The sequence below is a fragment of the Mytilus edulis genome, chromosome 1 (genome assembly GCF_963676685.1).
Source record: "Mytilus edulis chromosome 1, xbMytEdul2.2, whole genome shotgun sequence".
Taxonomy (NCBI): Eukaryota; Metazoa; Mollusca; class Bivalvia; order Mytilida; family Mytilidae; genus Mytilus; species Mytilus edulis.
This window is the reverse complement of record NC_092344.1, coordinates 97,215,644-97,240,222: the sequence shown is the minus strand read 5'-3', so window position 1 is coordinate 97,240,222 and position 24,579 is coordinate 97,215,644. Positions and strand designations below refer to the sequence as shown.

At 31.4% G+C, this 24,579-nt stretch overlaps 1 protein-coding gene across 5 annotated transcripts in view; it reads right to left on the bottom strand.

Annotated features, from left to right (window-relative positions):
* The window catches only part of LOC139496146 (ras-related protein Rab-23-like), a 46,175-nt gene that overhangs the window by 12,375 nt on the left and 9,221 nt on the right, over nucleotides 1-24,579 (bottom strand). For 2 of the 5 annotated variants that reach the window (XM_071284615.1, XM_071284622.1), the window contains exons 2-4: nucleotides 13,505-13,572; nucleotides 7,498-7,943; nucleotides 6,264-6,349 (exon numbers count right to left, since the gene is read on the bottom strand). In XM_071284615.1, coding sequence (XP_071140716.1) covers nucleotides 6,264-6,349; nucleotides 7,498-7,652 — 241 coding nt within the window. In that variant the 5' untranslated portion in view covers nucleotides 7,653-7,943; nucleotides 13,505-13,572. Of the gene's footprint in view, nucleotides 1-6,263; nucleotides 6,350-7,497; nucleotides 7,944-10,313; nucleotides 10,455-10,545; nucleotides 10,796-13,504; nucleotides 13,573-24,579 lie in introns of those variants that run through there. The other 3 variants (XM_071284636.1, XM_071284645.1, XM_071284630.1) reach the window with 3 other exon arrangements.

Below are 24,579 nucleotides of genomic sequence, written 5' to 3'. Positions count from 1 at the left end.
TATTTTTGTCAAAAGAAAGCATATGCAAACCCTGCCCTGACTTAGGCTTGATAACCTCCCTGATTAATACTGTGTGTATTTTGTCTTTTGTTTTTTTTTTTGTGCTTCATGCAAACCTGATGTTAAGCCATTTCCAACATAATTTTACAGTATGTTCTTTAGTTGTGTTGTGACACCACTGTCCCCTGTTAAAGAGAGGGGGTTCAGTACTCACAGACATATACAATGTATATCCCTGCCCCATTCTGCCATGTAATTTAGCCATTGTAGTTGGTTGCTGTCCATCTTATTTTTATTTTTTTTGGCAATTAGTTTTATTCATTTCAATTGTTTAATGTTTACACATCATGGTAGGGCCTTCATTATTTATGGTTATATTATAGTTATAAATTAATCATAGATGTTCACCTCTAATACAAAAGCAAGAAGGATACACACTAAAAATAATTTGCTGTATAAATATTTGGTCTGCATAGTACAATTAACAATTAAAGTCATTGAAACAGCAAAGCAACAAAACAAGTTAATCCAAAATAGACATCTACAAAATTGTTTACTGTGGCCATAGATTTTATTTTTCCTGACATTTTAATTGTGAAATATTAAAAATCAATCTTCTCTTTTCCTAAACTTTCAATTAAGAAAGATTAATGATGATGTTAATTGATAAACAGATTGTCAGATTACAATAATTTCCAACAGGTAATTGATCTTTTATAGCAAAACTACCTTTCGACATGCACTTGGAACATTTGGTATTGGTCATGTTGGTGATACAAAAATGTAGATTCAAGAGCTTGTTCCAGTTATAACCGACATAAAGTATACTTTTTTAAAGTTATTTTATTGGTTAACAAGGATTTGCTCAAAAATTATGACACCTAGGATATTAGTAGGGATTGAGAATGGAAATGGGGAATGTGTCAAAAAGACAACAACCCAACCAAATCACAGAGTACAGCCCAAGGCCACCGATGGGTCTGTAATTATCGGCACGGGATGTTTGCGCTTTTTCATAGGAGATTTGCGCTTTTTATTTTGGACACTTGCGCTTCAAATCATAGGACATTTGCGCTTTTTAAAAAGGACATTTGCGCTTTTTACATAGGACATTTGCGCTTTTGCAATATTTGATTGTTATGACTACCTTCCCCTTTTATCCAGGCTAGGGACCGACAGGTTTGACCTTGAAGAGTTAAAGTCATATTGTTCTTTATGATAAAAAGTTTTACAAAAAAATAGTTTCATAGCACATTTCAAAGCACATTGATATATGTTTTAAAGTTTATATACAGCTAATAGTAAACATTCTAAAGACATAAAAACATGTCAAGTCATTACATGTCAGTTTAGCTTGATAGTTATTGTTATCTGTTCAGACTGTTATTTAGCCCTCATTTCAAATAAACAATCAAGTTTCTCTTTCTCAATTCTTTACTGGGGTGCTGTTCATCAAAATAACGAATCTTAATGTAACTCACCGACTGATTGTCAAAAAGATAAAAATATAGCAGGATGAGTCGAATACAACTGTTCAATATAGTGGGCATTGAAGGTTTCTGGACCATTTGTTGTACTAATAACAAATATAAGTTAAATTTATTAACGTGATGATTACTTCTCATTAAATTTACAAGTAGACGACTATAGGTAAAAAGCGCAAATGTCCGGTCAAATTAGTACAGGTGAATCAAAATTAAAAGTGCAAATGTTCATAGTATTTGAAGCGCAAATGTCCTATCGTTTTATAGGTAAAGAAGCACAAACGTCCTGTGCCTGTAATTATACAGCAAAAATAATCACCAGAGGCCGACTTCAGCTGGCCCCCAAATAATAATGTTTACTAAAACAGCAAAAATGGAAGTCACACTAAACTTTGAAACATATAAATTTACCCTAATTTAAAAAAAAACCATACACATTTTTTTTATTAACAGTTTCATGTACATTTTTTAACTAACAATTTTAAATCATTGATCTGTACAAAAATCTGGCACAATCTGCTAGAGGCAAAAAACACAATCTTGCACATAATCAGTTTGGAAATATCAATTAATGCTGTGTTTATTATTCTTTTCTACAATTATAATAATATTGAATATTTTTTAATCAGCTTTTTTTAATTATAGCTTTAGGTTTGTTTATTGATTTTCTTGCTTTGAAAAATGGTTTGCTACAGAGAAATTAAGTAATAAAGGTTTAAAAGCAGTTCAATTAAATACTTATCAGGGTATTGTATATAATAACATAAATCAATGTTGAAATACAAAGTCACGTCCTTGATTACTTTGCTTTTTCATAAAGGTGTTATCAGAGAATGCACCATACAACATCGATTTTAAAATATGCACATAGTTGGTTGTATACAGATATCTATATATAAATCAAATAATAAGAGATAAAAATCATTCAATTTGAGTTTGGAATATTTGTTTAATGTTTTATTGTGATTTCCCTTATCAAGAGCAGTTCAAAAATTGTATCTGCACTTCAGCAAAATTGAAATGGCTCATTAAATTCTTTGTCGGAAATCTAAAAGAATAACTGAAACTAGCATGCCACTGTCCCTCGCTTATGTATATATTTTATTTATCTGAGTATAATTTTCTCTCTGTCCTTTAGAGAACTTGTATGATTAAAAGTGAATATTGATTCTGTTTTCAAAACGTAATAAATACTTTTTTTCTTATACTTATAGTTTATGACAATGTGCAAAAACATAAAATCAAAATCCATATGGAAATTATATGAAAACACTTGTAACAAGAATGTGTCCTCAGTACACGAATGCCCCACTCGCACTATCATTTTCCATGTTCAGTGGACCGTGAAATTGGGGTAAAAACTCTAATTTGGCATTAAAATTAGAAAGATCATATCATAGGGGACATGTGTACTCAGTTTGAAGTCGATTGGACTTAAACTTCATCAAAAACTACCTCACCCCAAGGGTGACTGGGGTATAGAAATATGGTCACTTGGTCTTCTCCCGACCGGCAGTAAAACGCTTGCCGAAGTGGGGCGTCCGTTTGGCTGTGCGGGATGTATCAAGTTCGCAGTCACGTCCGGTCAGAAGGGGGACGTTAAATCCGATGCCTCGTGTAAAGAGAGTGCCACGCTCTTTGCACGTTAAGAACCCTTGCAACAACTCTTTGAGGGGTCCGTAGGTGGCCTGTTGCAAGGCAAAATTTCTGTCCCTATCCACTATACCCTCCTTTTCCGGTGGCAGTCCAAATTTATCCGACCATCATCCTAGATGGCCTCTATTATATCAACCTACCTATTGTATTTATTGTGAACTTGTTCTCGTCCTGAATATGCATGAAATATTTGCCACTGGACGTTAAGCAACCAACAACCAACAATCAATCAAAAACTACCTTGACCAAAAACTTTAACCTGAAGCGGGACAGACGGACGGACAGACGGACGGACGAACGAACAGACAGACGGACGGACGGACAGACCAGAAAACATAATGCCCCTCTACTATCGTAGGTGGGGCATAAAAATGAGAAAATTTTGACTTAAAACATGTAAAAATGAAATTGTATTTATCAAAAATGCTAACAATTTACTCAAAAGTTGATATTTTCTTTTTCATTTCTTATTTAAAATGTGTAAGAAGTGAATAATGGATGACTGTATAAATAGTATGCACAACTTGCATGACTTGTGGTTACTTTAAATCTAAAACTCCATCTTTCTATTGAGAGATCAAAGACATTCATTTTAAACATCAATTAACTTCTCATGTAAACAAAATTCAAGCTTCTAATCGCACTACTACTTAAATGTCTTTTCTTAGCAAATAATAAGTAAAAAAAGGCCATTATAACTGAAACAAAATCAAAATCATAATATGTTACTGTAAATAGTATATTCAATGGGATATATGTATTACATGAACATGTAGTTATATATTTCTGAGTTTATTATGACGTACATTATCACTGAAATAGTACACATTCTTGCTTAGGGGCCAGCTGAAGCACCCCTGGGTGTGGGATTTTCTATCTGTATTGAAGACCCATTGGTGGCCTTTGGCTGTTTTCTGCTCTTTGGTCAGGTTGTTGTCTCTTTGACACATTCCCCATTTCCATTCTCAATTTTATTCTCATATCTGAGTGGCATCAGCCAAGAAAATATGAGACAACTACATCCAATTTACATAGAAGTACATGTAATAAATAAATAATTTGTCTTTCATGTTGTTTTAAAACAAGAATTTATAGTTTTGATAAAACAGGAATAGTTTCATTATCTCAAATTTTCTAGATGCAGTAACACTTTCAGGAGATATTTTGTAGTTATGGACTTGGAATTAAATCTTAATTTGGTCTATTTATCTGTCATCAAATTGATACTTTATCACTGCTTTTGTATGGCAATATGAATCACAGTACGGTCTTGTCTTTTTCTGGTATAATTGCCAAAACCTGAACTTTTTTGGCAATTGAACCAGATACATCTGTGTTCCTCATTATTTAGATAACAACTAAGTTAGAAGAGAAGCAGTTTGTTCCCTTGGAATTGCCTACTATTTATGTATATATGTAAATATTTTGTCAAATTATTTATACTTTTTCATTAAAGTTAAAGTTTTATTTACAAAATGTACATTGCATTTTTATAAGTACTTTAACCTTTAAATGCAGTGTGAATGCATTTATACAAATTAAATGTTATTTTGAAAATGATGTACAAGGATGAAAATATTTGACACAGTCACTAATTGATGTTATATGCAATTTGAATAATAAAAATGCTTTACAAAACTTGATCTACATGTACCATGCCACTATATGGACTTATTCATTTATCTTAATTCAAACATTTTTTTCTTTCCAGTTCAAAGGTAAAAGAAAAACATTTACACAAAATAGTGTGAACTAGTTTAACCCTTATATATGTGGAGCGTCATTTTTACGATAAAATATAGGAAGTACAAATTTATCATCCTCGATGGATTTACTACAATTCAAGCCTCAAAGTAAACATTTTTACCTATTAAACAACACTTTACACCTACTCTTCATGTTCTTTTCCTTTCCCAAGTTTGTAAACATTACCAATGCATTTTATTTCTACTTAAGACAATATTTACAAATGTTGGTCATCCAAGTGAACTTTAATAAACTTCAAATTTTTATGACAAAAATTATTTTTACACATTCAAATAAACTTGGGCAAATCAAATAGTTATAATCTAAATTCCATTCAATTTTCATTTGCAGTTCAGATATCATGTCTAAAATTCATTAAATTTAAATTTACAGGTTAAACATATCAAATGCTTTAAATTTAAAGTAATTTTAATAAGTCTCAAAATTGTAGACTCTTTTCAAACCTTCAAAACAAATCTAATATTGACATGAAAGATTTCTACGTAATTCCTTCCGCTAAACAGTAAATAATAAATCATGTTACCCAGTCTAATCAGCTAAATGTATTTTATTTGGGATTGTAAGGTTTAAATTGGCCCTGCCTTTACACAGTGAAAAGCTAAATTATACATAACTGTACTTAAAATAAAAATGTTAATCCTAAGATTTTAACATCTGTGATTCAGGTCTTTTAAATAAATCTTTTCAATTTTGCATAACAAAACATAAAAATAAGTCTGGCATTGTGACGACTTTAATTTCAAATATATTTTACCGTTTACATTTTGTTATAACAACATTATATTATTTTAATAGCATTCTGCTCTACAGGACCAAAGTTTTGTTACTGTTATGTTTTAATACTGAAATTATTCAGACTAAATGGTGACCAATACAATAAGGTTATTGGTCTGAAAGTCAAACATTTACACCTGCCTGACTTATATAATGTTGTCACAAAACCAGTGCTTTCTTTTCTTCTTTATTTGAAATAAAAAAATACCTACATTTATGTATCAGTTTGCTAATACATGTACCATGTGCATATTCTTATACTACATGTAAAACAATACATTTTGTCCTAGACTAGAACCAATAAAAACAAAGGCAACTAATGACATTTAAGTTGCTTTAAATTACAGAACTCAAACGAAACATTCAGCAATAATATTTCCATTTGTAAAGGAGCATAACTCTAGAAATAAAGAAGGATGATTTTAACTAATCTTATCCCATTCACTTCACATTAAAAAATTTCACCATGCGGTAAATGATGGGGGTTGTTGTCTTTATTGTCGTCCATTCACTTGAGTAGGTATATATATAAATAATTATTACAATAAAATATTTATTTATGTATTATCTATTTTTACACACCTCTGTAATAAGCCTTTGTAATGGCATCAAATTCTTCTTGTCCAGCTGTGTCCCATAACATCAAGCGGACATCTTCAGTGTTAACTCTACAATACAGAAGCACTGTCAGTATAGTGTTCCTACTAAAGTTTTGTTCAGATTGCTGTTTTTACTTCAAAAATAAAAAGAAGTATATAACAAACTGTATCATGAAACCTTTAACTGAAAGTACTAATCATCAATGATGGCATTATTGTTTCATTCTTGAAAACAATACAAAAAGTGGGAAAATATGGAGAATATTAATATAACTGTGGTTGCAAAATAACTTTTAATGCGTCAATTGATCACTACATGTTATTCACTGATATTTAATGTACAATGTTAAAAGTCTATCATTCTTTTTCCCCTTTGGAATACACACTCAATTGAAAACAGGCAACAAAATCAATAAATAATAGCCAATTCTTTTCTTATAATTTTGCCAAAACTTTACCATAAGCAAAAGAAAGTAGAGTGCCAATTCACTTTTATAGTCTGATTACCAGGGGACAGACAACAGACCCATTTGTATTCCTGCCATAGAAGGTAAGGTAAATAAACGTATATCATTAAAAAAAATTGACAGAATTTCTATGCAAGTAATGTTGGTTTTGAATTTCATCAAATGAATATAATAATCTAACATTTAACATTTGAACAGTGCTGATTATGTGTCATTCATTTAATTCTATGCTTTTCACTCTATCTCATTAATAAATACTTGAGTTCAGCTTTATTTTCAATTTCCTTTTAAAAAAAATGTGGTCAAAATGTCAAAAATTGTTTACTCACATTAAAAAAATAATATGTAAATATTTTCCTAAATTGATCCAAAAAAATAATAGGTATATATTTTCCTTAATTTATATTCTTAAATGTAAAATTAAAGACTCTAAAGTTTCTGGATCTATGGCTGAAGTCTAACCTCATTAAACCTAGTATATTCACTGAAGACCAACAACAACAAGCCCAGCTCTTGAGTCTCCACAGGAATTTTCATTGATCAAAATTTTACTTCAAACTTTCCTTGGATTGCTCTGTTTTCAGGTGATTGAAATGATATAGGAATTGTATAAAAGATTCTCCACACTAGAGTAAATTATTCCTTCAAAGTATTGTTTACATGTGTAGAAGTTTGTATTTGAAGGTTCCGCAATATGCATTCTATATATATCTGCATAATCTAAATTGTACAATAAGATATATAACTTACTCTATTTGTCTCTCTAGAAAGTCCACTCCAATAGTTTTCTTATAATCCTTTGTGAATATTCCTTTACAATAACGCTGAATCATACTAGATTTCCCCACAGCCCCATTCCCCACGACTACTACTTTGATCGCCGTTTCGAATTCTTCTTCTCTCATCTTACCACCCAGTCATTTTAAATTTATAAATAAAACAAATGTATCTTTAACAAAACCAATTAACAAATAGCAACAACAGCATAATTTATAATGTTTAACAAACAGTGATGTCTTCCAGTGATAGAACCTTAATAGGACCTTAGTGCACAAAGTTTCTGTAAATCTTAATTTATGTAGGTACAAGTTCCAGTGTGAATGCTCTTAGTAGCAGGTTTTTACACGGTGCTTATTTTATATCCAAATGCCTGTTTCTTGTCAATCCAGTGTATGTCTTCTCTTCAAAAGATAAATCTGAAATTGAAAGTATTGTCAGTTAATAACTATTCATCCAAACAAAAACTGTTATACATGTATCACTCCCTGTGTTAGACTTTTAAGTTCTGAAGTAGGAAGTGCGGGTACATAGGCTTAACACACCTTCTTTGTTGAGTAAGCATAACAATATAACGTCAAAAGATCAAACTATTTCCATCATCCTATGTTAAATCCTAGTCATTCATAACTACTGTGTTGACTTATTATACATTTCCAATTTCATGGTCTCCCACTTTCTTCATCATTTAAATGTTTGTGTTCAATACAATTCAAGTCGAATCAATACACCCAAACAATCGGACCAAAAAATCGTTAACATACCCTATATCCTATGAATGCAGATCAACTATAATTTCCCTTTCAAAACTTTAAAAGGTTTTATTGATTCACATTAAAAAAGGCAAAACACTTATTTCACAAATGACATCTTCCTATTTCTGTATATAATAATGCTGATTAAAGCCGACTAATGGATAATATTTGTTGTTTACTTTTTACAATATTCATTCATTGTGTATTCTGTCCAACTACTATTTTACCATTTATAACAAGAAAAATCATGTCCACTTATTAATCAGATTAAATTCATACTTAACAATAGGCATTAATTTGAATGTTTTTCTACTGCTGAGTCAGGCATTCATGCTCCTTCTACTGTTTCATAACTATAAAACATACGGGATTTTAAAAAATTGCACTGTTGCACCAAGTTACAGGTGTTCCACATAAGACTGTTTTAGAACCCTCTCATTGTAATATTTTGCTATAAATCAATTTAATGGTAGTTATCACTTGTTTACAGAAGCAGATGTATTACAACTGATATGAAGTACTTTAAATACTATTAAATTTCATGACCATTTTTAACAAATTAAATTTTATTCTCCAAGTCTGTATATCCCAACAGAAGTTTTAACCTAGCAACAATCATGTTTTCAAATTATTTCACACATTTGTTTCCTATACTAGTACATTATTTCTTAATCTCAAATAGGCAGTCAAAATTGTCTTTGACCTAGTAAATTCTTGAATTAAAAAAAAACGGGCCACATTAACTTTCTATGCAATGCGTTTCTATGTTCAAAAATATTCTCTGACTTCAAAGCTTTCAATGTCTTAAATAAAAATAAGAAGACTTGGTTTTAATTACAAAATAAAACAATTCTGAACATGAGACCAAATAAAGAATGGCGAATGATACATTGTAAAGTTTTAAAATGGCTATTACGACCCCAAAAATAACAAATAACTTTCAACTTCACACGTTTGCTCACTTTTGGCTCTTTCAGTCTTGTCTGTATGGAATCACACATGAAACTGTGCAAAAATTCTTCAAATTCACAATACCACATCATAAGACAGCATCAAAATAATAAAAAAATCAAAATCCATATGAAGTCACATTATGTCTTCAACAACAGATTAGTTTCCCTGGGAGAGCATGTGCCTATGTCATGCATTTTTACTAATTGTCGAAATTTAACGTGTAAAACATAGCAGTTATTGAATTCTTCAGAAAAGTCTGAAAATCTTACCTTTTGATTAAATTTTAAAAAGACTCCATACTATGTACATGTATATATATCAATTCTAGGCTTACAACATATTTAAAGCGCACATTTGAATATCAATTTTAAAAATTAAATTCCAGTTTGAATAAATGATTCAAACAATTTAAATTGCTTTGAAGTGTCTTAGTATTTAAAGAGAGCCTTGTCTATTCCATAAATATACATTACATACTAAACAATAAAAGTATAAAGTAATCCAATTTGTATGCTCAAGTCCTACTAACAAGCTATTATAACAAATAACAGCATTTAGTTGAGGAAATGTTAACAAATACTCCTGTTAAGATAGACAAATTGTCCTATCATAAAGACTGACTTGACTCCATTGGACATTAAATGGGCTATACAACAGAGGTCCTGTAAGGAAAAATTACACGCTAAATAATCTTTAGATTGGTTGGTGAGTTTAAGACCAGACATGTAGTTTAGGTAACATAAGAATGGACTCCAATGGACCCAAACTGTGCTGAAGAATGTATAGCTAGTGTATATAAATTAGAATTGTTTTATGTTTTTTACTTATCATGCAATACAGTATTTATAAATCACACCAGATACCCTTTATATGATAAATACAAGCAATACAGTATTTATAAATCACACCAGATACCCTTTATATAATCTTGTCAATTGTTTTCTTATCTAAAACTACTATAAAGTTACTAATATTCTGAAATAAAGAAAAAGTTTTTGTTAATGTTGTCTTGAATCATTATTTGCTAATTGGCTTTTCATTCAAGATTGATCTAAATATTGCTTCAAATATTTTACTCACATAAGGCTTTTCCAAAGCACATCTATGAAGTCCTATTTCTCTTCTGTCACGAGATTAACACATTAAATTTTATACTGAGCAATATTTAGTTGTATGTAAACATAGGACTCAACTTTTTAATTCAAAAGTAAAATTTATTATGAACATGTATTCTAAATTAAATTCTTCACCAAATAAAGTCCCGAGCAGAAAAGTAATAAAAGAAAGTTTAATAATTGAAGTTTAGTATTACCTGATTACATCTAGGTGTTATAATTAGATTACATTCCAATAGCACCAGAACAAAGGTAGAATAACGGCCAATATTCCTCACAGGTAAACAATCATAAAACAATGTTGATAAATACTAAAGTATAACCATGTGTTAATATCACCAGGAATGATTTGGACAGATAATGAAGTGTCCCAACATGTCCATATTAATACTATTTCACATTGATAGTCTGATGTTACGTTTGACAATATTCACAATTTCATGAAGTGAATCTTTACATGAGTTGTATATTTTATCAACAGAGTTATCTGTATACAATCCAAGATCATCAAAGTTTTTAATATGGGAACGTTCCTGCTACCTGCGTTACTGAAAATTGCTTATTGAACTGTTGTAGTATATTATTTTATCTACCACCACGAGTCTACCATTCAATTTTAAGATCTAGGACATTTAGATTTTATATACTATTCCGATTAAATCTTAACTTTGTACAATCTAAATCTATACTCAAATATCTATACATAGAATTCTTTACATCTGACCTTACGTAAAATTCAACAAAAACTTAATTAACTCTATCTAATCAAGTAAAGATTGGACAGTTAATCTCTCGATATGGTAAACCCCTGGGCTTGGAAGACAATTATTTTCTCTCTAAATGTGACATATTTTACATGAGTATTAAAAGAAAGTTATAACAAACTGGCATTAAACTTTTAAACATTGAATAACTATCAACTGAAGCATAAATTCTAATAAAATGGAAATTTATTCATAACAAATTGAACATTTTTTTACATGTATTAAATTAACATTGATGTTATAAAATTATATTTGATCTTTTTTTTTCAAGTTATAAATAAGTGACAACATTTATGGAACTTGTTTACCAGTGCATAGGTCTAAATCAAACACTCATATTTTTTATAAATAAACATTTAGATTTTATGACAGTAAAGAACACAGACACCCTTTGCTTTTCCTACTTCTTATTTAATATCATTTGTCCACCAACGCAGCTAAACTTCATTACAAAGAAACAGCATAAAAAAATAGTGTTTATTATCTATTATCATAGTTTCTCAACTACAACATAACATTATATGTCTAGTGATAATTGTTTTATTTAGTAGTATACACTTTATATTTTGATTATTAATGTCAAATCAATGTGAACATTTTCATTAGAACTGACATGTAACATTTATAGTGAGAAAAGTTTTATATTAATAATGAAACCTACATGTATGAGAAAAGTTCTTTCTGACATTTCTATTTCTGTCATGAAAAATACAGTACAACAAATTAGGACCATCTTTTCTTATCATGATTTAAGCTTGATATTTTAATAAATATTTAGTAACCATGAAAACAGTTCTGTTTATTCCACGTAATAATAATAAAAGCTTTTGCCTATAATAAATTGTTATCATGTAGTGAGACGTAATTACAGATCTGTTAGATGTTTTTACAAACGTTAATGACTTACAGGTTTATCTTGTTTAATACTGTGACAACATGCAATACACTTTCTGGTTTTAATTATTTGTTTCTAAGATCCTACATTTTGATTATAAGCATGATATCCTGGGGTTTTTTGTTTGTCATATCCAAGATTATAAAGAACAAAATGACTGACATCTTTTCAAGAGTGCAGGATATTTGACACCAAGGTCAGCACACATATTAAAAACCAATAAAATAAAGGAAGCTGCATTATGCATGTGACCACCCTTTTAATTTAAAAAAACAGAGAAGGTTTACTAGTAAAGAAAATACCAACCAGTCCCAATTCCTTTGCATGTGAATGTCCTCCTGGAACCCCATTATAACAATCCTAATGACTTGGGTTTATTTTAACAAATAAATTCAATACGAACATATAGTTCAGCTTTTTGGAGTGAATGCAAAGAGAGTTTCATTTGTATATTTGCAAAAAGGAAATATTTCTATAACTTTCTAAACCATATCAAAACCTCTGTGAAAAGTTTCAATCATAAATTACAATAAAACCGTAAAACTAATACATATGGCTAATTGTATTAAGATTGATTGTATAATCTGTTTATTCTCTAACTTAATCATTGAACCTAAAATTGATAATATTGTTCTTCTTTGTCCAAGTCATTACTTATATCTTTATGTAAATGATTTAAAGACCAGGAAAATAAGATATGGTGCAAGACCACCAAACATGTCCAACATAAGGTCGAGTGGGCTTAGCTGATAATCACACTTGTATTCTGTCAGAAATCACTTATATTTGTTGACACAAAAACAGATGACAAGAAGATTTAATTATCGGTCATCTTGGCTATGGTTCTGGTTGATCGGTTTTTATGTTCTGGGTTAGTTATCTATATATCATTTGACAATATCATATACTATACATACGTCTATAATTTTATGATTAAATGTCAAGATATATATTATTCAAATTATTTTTTCTCATAAATAATTGATATAAATAAAAACAAAGATTACAGGTACCCCCTTTAGGTTTCAGTTATGTCTGTATTGTAAACGAAGTCACCAAGCTAGTTTATTTTACATTATTGTATGCTCAAATAAATACCTGATTTTAGCAAAAACTGACTTGATTTATGCAATGAAATAAATAAGAGATGGTCTAAATACTTTGAATATAAAAGAAATATTGTATCCTATGAAAATGTCATGCATCTCTCTATCAACAATACATTTTGCCTTGCATTTACAATATTGCATATATAGATATAAGAAGATGTGGTATGAGTGCCAATGAGACAACTTTCTCATCCAAGTCACAATTTGTAAAAGAAAACCATTATAGATTTACGTATGGCCTTCAACAAGGAGCCATGGCTCACACAGAACAGCAAGCTATAAAGGGCCCAAAAATGACATGTTATATGATGTACACATAGTATGAAACAATTCAAACCAGAAAACCAATTTACATGTAAAAGCTACCAGTGAAACACTCAGTACTTACTGTATGTAATTATCTTTCATCTGCTGTACATTTGTCCTTGCTCTTTTTTGGTAACATTACACTTATAACTGAAACAATAATATTATTCCATTAATTTCTTTGTATTTAAACATCAGAAGTCTTAAAAATCAAGAACAGTGTATAAAATCTCTAAACTGTAAGTTATGCCACATTCATTACAATAATCTTAACTTTATTTATAAATGTAAATCAAATGATTTTTTTTTAAATTCATATCTCTCTATATAGCTACCTGTTTAAACATGTAAATAAATTATAATCCACTTGAAAACTGATACTCAACTTTATATAATTTGTTTAATCTGATAAAATTAACAAACAGCTTCTTAGTCATTAATTATTCAACAAATAACAGTATTACAACCAATACTAAATTCCTTTGTTTATCTATTACTTAATTAACTTAGATTTTCTAAAGGAACAGACTTATTATCTGATTTATACTTCATCAAATTAAAAAAAGTCTCTTTCTTAATTATATAATTAGGTATACAATTTTATAACTAGAGTATAAGTAAGTAAAGTAAGTAAGTAAATTATTTATTATAGTGACATGTGTAAATATGTACAGATTATAAATATACAATATATGATAAATATTAATACACCCGGCCCAATGGACCTATAAGTCACCTCAAATGAAATTAAGTAATTTTAAAACAATATATCACGTTCTTCAAAATAACAAATTATTCATGAAATTATCTTTTTGTTGACGAAAGTTAACCTTTAATTAATTTTAAAATAAAAATAAAAATATATAGATATTAAGCTATTTGTAAACAAAATTTCGTCTATTAGAATATGCCTGTACAATGTATTTGGCTAGTTTTCGAGTATGGCTAATATTTAAAAAAATAAGTTTTTCATTAATGTTCATAGAAACAAAGGAAGTAGTTAACAAAAGTTCACCAAAAACATGTTCTCGTATATCAGAATAGAATGTACAGTCTAGTAAAAAATGAGTTTCAGTTTCTGACACGTCTGCAGTGCAAAATTTGCAAAGTCTTTCTTCTGGTCTTTCACCTATATATCGTCCTGTTTCTATCCTCAGAGGTAATATTCCACACCTGAATTGTGCTAAATGCGAGCGTTCGACTTTGGTTAAATTTAGTTTTATATACAGTTCCTGATTAAAGGCAGATTTGAAAGTTACATAGGTACGAAGTTTTGGTACTTGTTGTATATTGTCATTCCATATGTTTGAATAAAGTTGCTGAATGTTCATTTCTACAGTTTTCAAATTAACAGCTGTTTTTGAATCAAAATAATGTTCTAGATTTAGTTTACAGAAAATGTCCTTCAATTCGCTACACCAATTATCGGTGCAACGGTTATAGTCTGCATTAAAAGCGATCTTCGTTATGCGATCATCTTCAAACTTGACTAGTCTGTTCCAATACCTCACCATGTTTGTCCATCTTCGAAACTGGCTAGGGATCCATCCAACATCACCATGTAAGGCGAGAGTAGGCGCAAAACGGTGAACACCAAGAAAATATCGTATTGTACGGTTTTGAATATTGTCTATTGTTTGAAATTTTCGGTATCCCCAGACACTTGAGGCGTAATCTAAGATTGGAACTACACACGAGTAATACAGTTTTTCGTAGGCATTGAATCCGAAGTCTTTATTGTTGTGAATTTTAGCTATGATTGTTCCTAGTGCTCTTCCACCGCCTTTCGACAAATTTTCGACATTGGTTTTGAAATTTCCGTTATGACTGAATGTAATCCCTAAATATTTGTAATTTTCAACCTTCTCCAGTTTGTTTTTACCAATTGTAAATTCGAAATTAGTTTCTTTGGTTCTTGGTTTTCTGAAATGAATACACTTAGATTTATCTGTATTGATTAACACCCTCCAACGTTTACACCATTGGTGAAGTGTATTCAGCATACACTGAAGATCCTCAGCCGACTTTGCAACTAACGCAATATCATCCGCATACAATAATAATGATAACTTCGTTTCAAGTAAGTCTACACCAAGATTAAGGTCATTAATTTCTTGTACAACATCGTTTATAAATATGGAGAACAATGTCGGTGATAAATTATCTCCCTGTTTCACACCAGTTTTACAGCAGAACCACAATGTTAGTTTACCGTTTATACGAACACAGGACTCAGAACTTTGGTATATACTTTTGACAGAGTTGTATAACTTCCCATCAATTTTGTTCAGCAAAAGTTTGTATAACATCATATCCCTGTCAATAAAATCAAAGCATTTCTTAAGATCGATGAATGCCACAAATACTGATTTATTATTTCTTATAACACTATTCAAAGTAAATATATGGTCTTCACACGATCTGTTTTTTCTAAACCCATTTTGTTCGTCGGCAAGAATATCATTATTATCAAGGTGACTGACGAGCCGTTGATTAATAAAAGAACTATACAATTTGCTAGTGCACGACAATAGACTTATACCTCTGTAGTTCATTGGTACTCGGAGATCTGATAACGGGTCCTTCAAGATTGGACATATGATGGCTTTTCTCCATATGGTTGGAATTATACTGGTGTCAAATATTAGTTGGAAGAGTTGTTGTAATGTTTGAATGATTATAGGGTACTTTAAAACGCCGTATGGAATTTGGTCGGGTCCACTTGCTGACTTTGATTTTGCATGCATTACAATTTTAGTAATTTCATCAATCGTAATATTAGAGTTTAAATCTTCATTCGGTATAAATAACGGATCTTCCATTTCAGATTCCAATAACTGTTTGTGAACTTTTGACTGATTATAATGGTCGTTTTCAAATTCGATGTTGTTTTTCCCGTTGTAAAGATTTTCAAAATCAATACGCCATTTGTTAAGTACGTCCTCCTCGTTTGTTAAGATTTCCCCAGATTCACCAACGACTTCCATCGGAATATCCTTTACCTTTCGAGGACCAAGCTTTTTGATCTTTTCCCAGAATTCATTAGGATTCGTTGTTACCATTGTTTCAATATCGACTGCCATAGCTTTCTTGTATGTCCGTTCAGTTCGTCTAAGGTTTTTATCAAAAACATCTCTCGCTTGACTGTACTCGCGTCTGATAGCTGATTTAACACTTCGATTTCCGTTACACTGTATAAATTCATTTTCTTTATGTCGCATATCATTCCATAAATTCGTTAGGTTATCATTCCAATATGGTTTCCGGTTTTTAAGTCTTTTGTTGGCTCTATCATATCCAGTTTTCGGTATTTTTTCGTTCATTTCGGTTAAAATTACAGTACACAAATTGTCATAAATTTTGTCTACATTATCTTGGGTTTCCCTACATCGCTCAATTGTTTCAATTACCTCAAATAGTGCGGACCTTCTAATATCACTTGCCATGAAATCTAACGGAATGCGATCAAGCTTGAAACGAGGTTGACAGTTAGTTTGGTCTTTAATCCTATACGATAGTCCATGATGCGTAACATTAAATTCACACATAATAACCGAATGGTCAGGTAATTTTGATTTGTCACCAATTAGATCTAGCAACATACCGTCGTTAATGATTGACTGAATAGTTAACACCTTGAAGTAATTCAAATATTCATAAATATCCTGCGGGACGCATATATAATCTACTACGGCTTTCCCTTTTTTCGATATAGAGGTAAAATTGTCGTTAGGGAATCTTCCGTTAAGTACACAAAATTTGGCTTCATTCAGAAAATCTAATAGTTCGTGTCCGTGCTGGTTAATACTTTTGTCTATCGGTTGTCTTTTTGGTAGATTATCGATATCATGCAATGTTTCCGAAAGAGTTCCAATTCGTGAATTAAAGTCTCCTATCAAATATATTCCATCATTCTCGTTATTCATGTATATTTGCGATAATAGATGTGCATAAAAACTTTGAGCATCACGGCCTCTACTTGAGTTCTCGGGAGGCAAATAACACGCAAATACAAGAAATTCAAATTCTGTTAAACGGCCAGTAAACTTAATTCCAAGAATTCCATCAAATGACTTATCAACCACGGAGACATTAAAAAGTTCAAGTAGCCAGTTTTTTACAAGTACCCCGACTCCACCAGATGCCTTAGGCGCCTTTCTGTGTATTTTCGATCTATTAAAGCCAAACCATGTATACCCAGGGACACTAATTTTATCTTCGTTAGTAAGATGAGTTTCACATAGGGACATTAAATCACAATTAGTTGCTTTAATAATTTCAATTCTCAATGTACTGTTTTCATTAGTCCAACCACAAACATTTAAATGACAGAGTTTAATGGAGTCAATAGGCCGGGTGGACTGTTACGGGTGATCATTTTCTTGGGTTTCAGGTTGTGTAGTTGGTTGAAGATTTCTCGATTTAATGCGTCCGTTTGCATCAACACGTAGACTTCTTGCTTGAGCATTAGGTAGATTACGCAACACTGCATGTGCATTCATTTCGATCAAGCGTTCTATTCGAGATTTACTGCTTTTTATGTAGACTTTATTGTATATGGCATTGTCTTTTAGTTTCATTTTGTTTCTCAGAACTTGTACCTTTTCATGCGTGTTTCGAAAGCTTATTTTCACGATTCCTGGTCTGTTGGTGGATCTTGTTGGTAAGCGTACCGCACCAGTTACTTGAACGTTCTGGGTAACCTCATCTCCAAGAGCGGAAATTAAGCTCTCGGCTTTTTGTATCAAATTTTCACCTTCTGTAACCGGAATACCACTGGCTGTTATTGTAATTTCATTGTTATCTAACGGGTTTAAAGGTTGCACTGTAGATAATATACCGTTATCATTACTGTTTAATAAGTGAGAGTTGATCTGTTTTCCTTGTTCTTCGACATTGTCTATACGTGATTGAATTGACTGAATGGTATTAATTATTTTATCGGTTCGGTTAGTTTCTCTAGCAAGATCTAGTGATATTTCATCACGAAGTGTTCTAATTTTGTTGTCAACACTAGCAATGAGATCAGTTTTCAGTTTGTCAAGCTTAGACTCAAACATGCGTTTCATACCCTCTTGACCAATTTTCAAATCTTGAACAACTTTTATTAATGTATCTAGTTTATCGGAAACGGGGGAATCGACGTCTGCTTGTTTTTGTGGGTTGCTGCTTGATGCCATTTTTGTTTCTTTCGTGTTCGACTTTGGTGTCTTTGTTTTCTTTGGTGGTTTGGGTGTCTTTGATGGATTTAATTGATCAGAATATAAATCAGCGAATACACTGTTATCAAGTTCATCAAATTTCTCACTCGAGTCGTATAATATAGAGTTAGTTTGATTCAACAATTCACTCACCGATATACTGGTATCGTGATTACTACTCGTGGGGTCCTCGGGTTTGAAATGTTTTGGTTTACAGTCTTGTTGCGAATCACTACCACTACTGCCCCTGTTCCCTTTTTTTCGTTTCTTCTGTTTCTCTTTGTCCTTTGTCATTTATGAGTATTTGACAGTGTTTTTGTTCACAATAAAAGGTCCATATAATCACATTTTAGAATTTCATGAGAGTGAAAAATTTACACGTCCATTTTACATAAGTCACGTGATATCATAGAGTATATTTAGAGTATTTAAAATTATAAGAGTGATTACACAGGATTTATGTATTTCTCACAGGGTTTAGTTTCCCATATCATATAATGTTTCATACACTTTTTCTACTTCTTATAAATTTTACAAAAGCCATTTATATATTTCCCTCCCTCCATAATTTTTTAACAATTTTTCAAAGTTCCAATTACTGCTACGCCCTCAATTATGATAGAATTTAAATATATGTATGTTGTAACACATACTTTTGCAGTATAGATTCCTAAGGTGGAATAAACAAATATTTTCTAACAGACATTTTATATGGTCTACATTATCACATTAAGTTATTTACAGCTCAACAAAAATGGATCAAAGCCTCTGTAGTCAAAGGTATTACTGTAATGTCAAAAATGTTCTTATAATTGTGACTGGATATATGTTTCCTTAACATCAAAATTCACATACTGCATTTGAAAGCAATGTTTGAATTTTGAATGCAAAATAACTTAAAATTGCAATAAATAATCTCACATTTAAATTTTATGTCCAGTGTTCAAAAATTGCAATACATGTAATAAATGCAAGCAATGTTTTCTGCATTTGCAGAACACAGAATTTTCCTTAAACAATAGGGAATGGACACCTTAGCAAGTGTGCTCACATACCCCACGTCCCTACATTGTCACTGGAGAAATAAAATGAACGCTCGCAGGTATAATATTTTCAGAAAAAAAATTAGAGTGGGGGCGCTCATATTCGCCGTGGACACAATTTCGCCGTTTTATGATTTTGAGGTGTAAAAACTTCAAAGGATGGTTGAAATGGAAGAAATATGCCGGTAAATTATACTTTTATAACAAATATGAATATTTTTGAAAATGAGACTAAATTTCGGCACTTACCGCAAAGGACCGAAAAACGGACAACGATTTTCAGCCAATTTCCTGAATGAAAAAGAAGTATTTCTTAGTAATTCTTTGACTGGTTGTTCTAATCTTCAGTTTTTTTTACACCTTTCAAATGTCTGCTATTCATCTATAATGAAATTTATTTGATAAATATTGTTTAAAGCTGCAGTTATTTGGTTTAAATTTGATGTGTTAAAACGGCGAATATGTGTCCCCCGTTGACAAAACATTAGGAAATTTCAAACACCCTTTAATCCAACTTTTCAGATGATTTTTCTCAAAATAAACACGTTTTAAGGCTAAGAATATTTTGCATGTGAAGTTATCTTCATATAGAAATATCAGCATACTTCAAAAACATAAAGACCTAGACATAAACCGAAGAAAACATGGAAAGATATGGCGAAAATGAGCACCCCACTCTAAACATTTATTTTTCATTACAAATTTTATTTATTACCTTTAGTAGTTGTTACTTTATCATGTGGTACAAAAATCATTCTAAAAAATCAATTTGTGTTGGCCCCAAGTGACTTTTAAAATGTAGATCATTGATAAAGCTCCAAATTATCTCCCTTTGGTGCAAAACATGCCATTTTTTGGCATTAAAATTGAAATATCTTTTTAAACTCATCAGTGTTCTATATTTTTTATTGTTGTTTTCGGATAAGCTGTACATAAACTAAATAATAGTAAAATTTAAGCGATTTCTGTAATTTAGTTCTTTTTTTATTTCGATATTACCGCTATTTCTTCTATTAGTTCAGCAGAAAAAAAGGACATTAACAAAAATGTATGCTTCTTTTGAAGGCATATTGTGAGCGTAAATGAACGGTGACACCATTTTTTTATTTCATTTTTCTATTAAGTATAAGATATTTTAGTTATAAAAAAAAAAAAGCAAAATCCTATATTAAATAAGTGCACACACTGAAATGTCTCGCCTTCTTTACTAATCATTGATATTATATTGATAGTCCTAAGTATAAAGCTTTATTACAACTGTCACATAAACGTTACATTAACCAAGATAACTAAACAAAGACCAATGAACCATGAAAATGAGGTCAAGGTCAGATGAACCATGCCAGGCTGACATGTACAGCTAACAATGCTTCCATAAAACAAATATAGTTAACCTATTACTTATAGTTTAAGAAAAATAGACCAAAACACAAAAACTTAACAGAGCAATGAACCGTGAAAATGAGGTCAAGGTCAAATAAAACCTGCACGACTAATATATAAATCATAAAATATTTCCATACACTAAATATAGTTGACCTATGGCGTATAGTATCAGATAAAAAGACCAAAACTGAAAAACTTAACTTTGACCACTGAACCATGAAAATGAGGTCAAGGTCAGATGACATCTGTTCGTTAGACATGTTCACCTTACAATCATTCCATACAACAAATAAAGTAGACCTATTGCATAAAGTATGAGAAAAACAGACCAAAACACAAAAACTTAACTATAACCACTGAACCATAAACATGAGGTCAAGGTCAGATGACACCTGCCAGTTGGACATGTACACCTTACAGTTACAGTCCTACCATACACCAAATATACTAGCCCTATTGCTTATAGTATCTGAGATATGGACTTGACCACCAAAACTTAACATTGTTCACTGAGCCATGAAATGAGGTCGAGGTCAAGTGAAAACTGTCCGACCGGCATGAGGACCTTGCAAGGTACGCACATACCAAATATAGTTATCCTATTACTTATAATAAGAGAGAATTCAACATTACAAAAAATCTGAACTTTTTTTTCAAGTGGTCACTGAACCATGAAAATGAGGTCAAGGACATTGGACATGTGACTGATGGAAACTTCGTAACATGAGGCATCTATATACAAAGTATGAAGCATCCAAGTCTTCCACCTTCTAAAATATAAAGCTTTTAAGAAGTGAGCTAACACCGCCACCGCCGCCACCGCCGCATCACTATCCCTATGTCGAGCTTTCTGCAGCAAAAGTTGCAGGCTCGACGACTAGAGGCTCTAAATAGCCTGTGTCGCTCACCTTTGTCTATGTGAATATTAAACAAAGGAAGAAGATGGATTCATGACGAAATTGTGTTTTGGTAATGATGATGTACATCTTACTTTACTGAACATTCTTGCTGCTTACAATTATCTCTATCTATAATGAACTTGGCCCAGTAGTTTCAGTAAAAAATGTTAGTAAAAAAGTACAGATTTTATGAAAATTGTTAAAAATTGACTTTAAAGGACAATAACTCCTTAGGGGGTCAATTGACCATTTTGGTCATGTTGACTTAATTTTAGGTCTTATGTTGCTGTACATTATTGCTGTTTACAGTTTATCTCTATCTAAAATAATATTCAAAATAATAACAGAAAACGGCAAAATTTCCTTAAAATTACCAATGCAAGGGGCAGGAACCCAACAACAGGTTGTCCGATTCATCTTTAAATTTCAGGGCAGATAGATCTTGACCTGATAAACGATTTTACCCCTGTGAGATTTGCTCTAAATGCTTTAGTTTTTGAGTTATAAGCCAAAAACTGCATTTTACCCCTACAATGTATGTTCTATTTTTAGCCATGGCGGCCATCTAGGTTGGTTGGCCAGGTCACCGGACACATTTTTTAGCTTGATACCCCAATGATGATTGTGGCCAAGTTTGGTAAAATTTGGCCAAGTAGTTTCAGGGGAGAAGATTTTTGTAAAAGTTAAAGATGCTGGACGCCAAGTGATGAGAAAAGCTCACATGGCCCTTTGGGCCAGGTGAGCTAAAAAATGATTTAGACCCGTGAGCCCCCTTAAACTGAGTTAAGAGGTAATAAGCATTATATAACATTTCATTAAATTTAGTTAAGAAAAACTTAAGTTAAGAGAACAGACACTAAAAACTTCTTCAATTTTTCCACTAGTAAAGGGGCATAACCCTAGAATGGTAATCAAAGTGCTTGTAATCACTAAATGGTAAAGATTGCTCTAATTTATCAGTTGGTAGTAAAGTGAATATTGCATTGATTATATTGTATATATATATAGCATTGATTCAAGTTGATTTGACTACTATTCTGGGCAAAGAAAGATAACTCCAATTTTCAAAGAAGATTTCATAAAGCATTGGTTTTAGGTGATTCAACAACCATTCTGGAAAAAAGAAAGATAACTCCAATTTATTGTCTTGAAACTTCAAACATGCTTGTTTTTTGCCCCTTTTTTGCCCTTTATTCCTAGACTGTTTGCCCAATAACCCTTACAATGTATCTCAACCTTCTACTTATGGTATTACACATTGTGGTACAATTTCAGAACAATTGAAATACTTATACACAACTTATTGTCCTTGTTTTGGGCCCCTAATTCCTAAACCTTAAGGACCATAACCCCAAAAATCAATCCCAAGCTTCCTTTAGTGTTTATAACATGTATAAACATTGTTTTAAAATTTTATTGACTTCTATTTACTTATACTATAGGTATTATCCGGAAACCATCCGTCTTCGGACGACGCTGACGTGATACCAATAAACGACTGCAAATTTTTTTGCTGTCGTATAAAAAGGTTACATGAAATTCTGTTGTGCCAGGACAAGAACAGGACTGATGGAAGGAGAGACAGATGGGTCAAAAACATTATATTCTCTGCAACTTTGTTGTGTGTGGTATAATAAAATTAAGAATGGAAATGAGGAATATGTCAAAGAGACAACAACACAACGGTGAACCAAAGAGCAGAAAACATCCAAAGGCCACAAATGGGTCTTCAACAGCAACAAAAATCCCTCACACAGAGACGAGCCATAGCTGGCCCCTACATAAAAATGTGTACAGTACTAGTTCAAAATTTATTTATTGCTGGTGTTTCACGCCACTTTTAGAATATTGGCTATATTGTGACAGTCAGTTTTCATTGGTGGAGGAGGCAGGAATGCCAGAATAAACCCACAATCTTATAAGATTGGACACAAAAACACAAGCCAAGCTGTAACAGAATACTATTCTTAGCACAAAAGTGGGAACAATGGTAATATAAATGTTGATTTGACATCAAATAAAAATTCATGTTAAGTTTCCAGAAATTTGACAAGATCATTTCATGAGATTCTACAATACTGGGTTTTAAAATGGGAATAGCTTCCAAAAGCAATGACCTTATCTACAAATGTATATTTTAATAAAGAAACACTCATTAATTACAATATTTACTGCTTTAAAGATTCTCTAAACTTTTTTAGTCAGCATTTCATGATATTTGACTTAGAACTGGCAACAAGGGATTTATTTTCAATCAATTTATTGGAAACTTTGTCAAGTTGAAACATACAAAAAAAAAAGATGTTTTTCTTTTTTTATTTTAAATCTTTCTTCAACAGTTTTTATTTACCAAAGGATTGTAAAAAGAAAAAGTTGAGATGTTATACCTATGACACCTACATTGTACAATGTACCTGCAGGCTTCAAACATACACTGTACATGTATATATATATATATATATATATACATAAGTACGTCTGAGTCAGTGACAACCCTACAACAGATGTATCCATCGGATCGCCATCAATGATGGTGATACATGGCTGAGTACATAATGTATATATGTTACAGTGAATTTGTATAATCAGTGATTATGTAGAATCCCTGAAATTTTCAGGGATTATGTA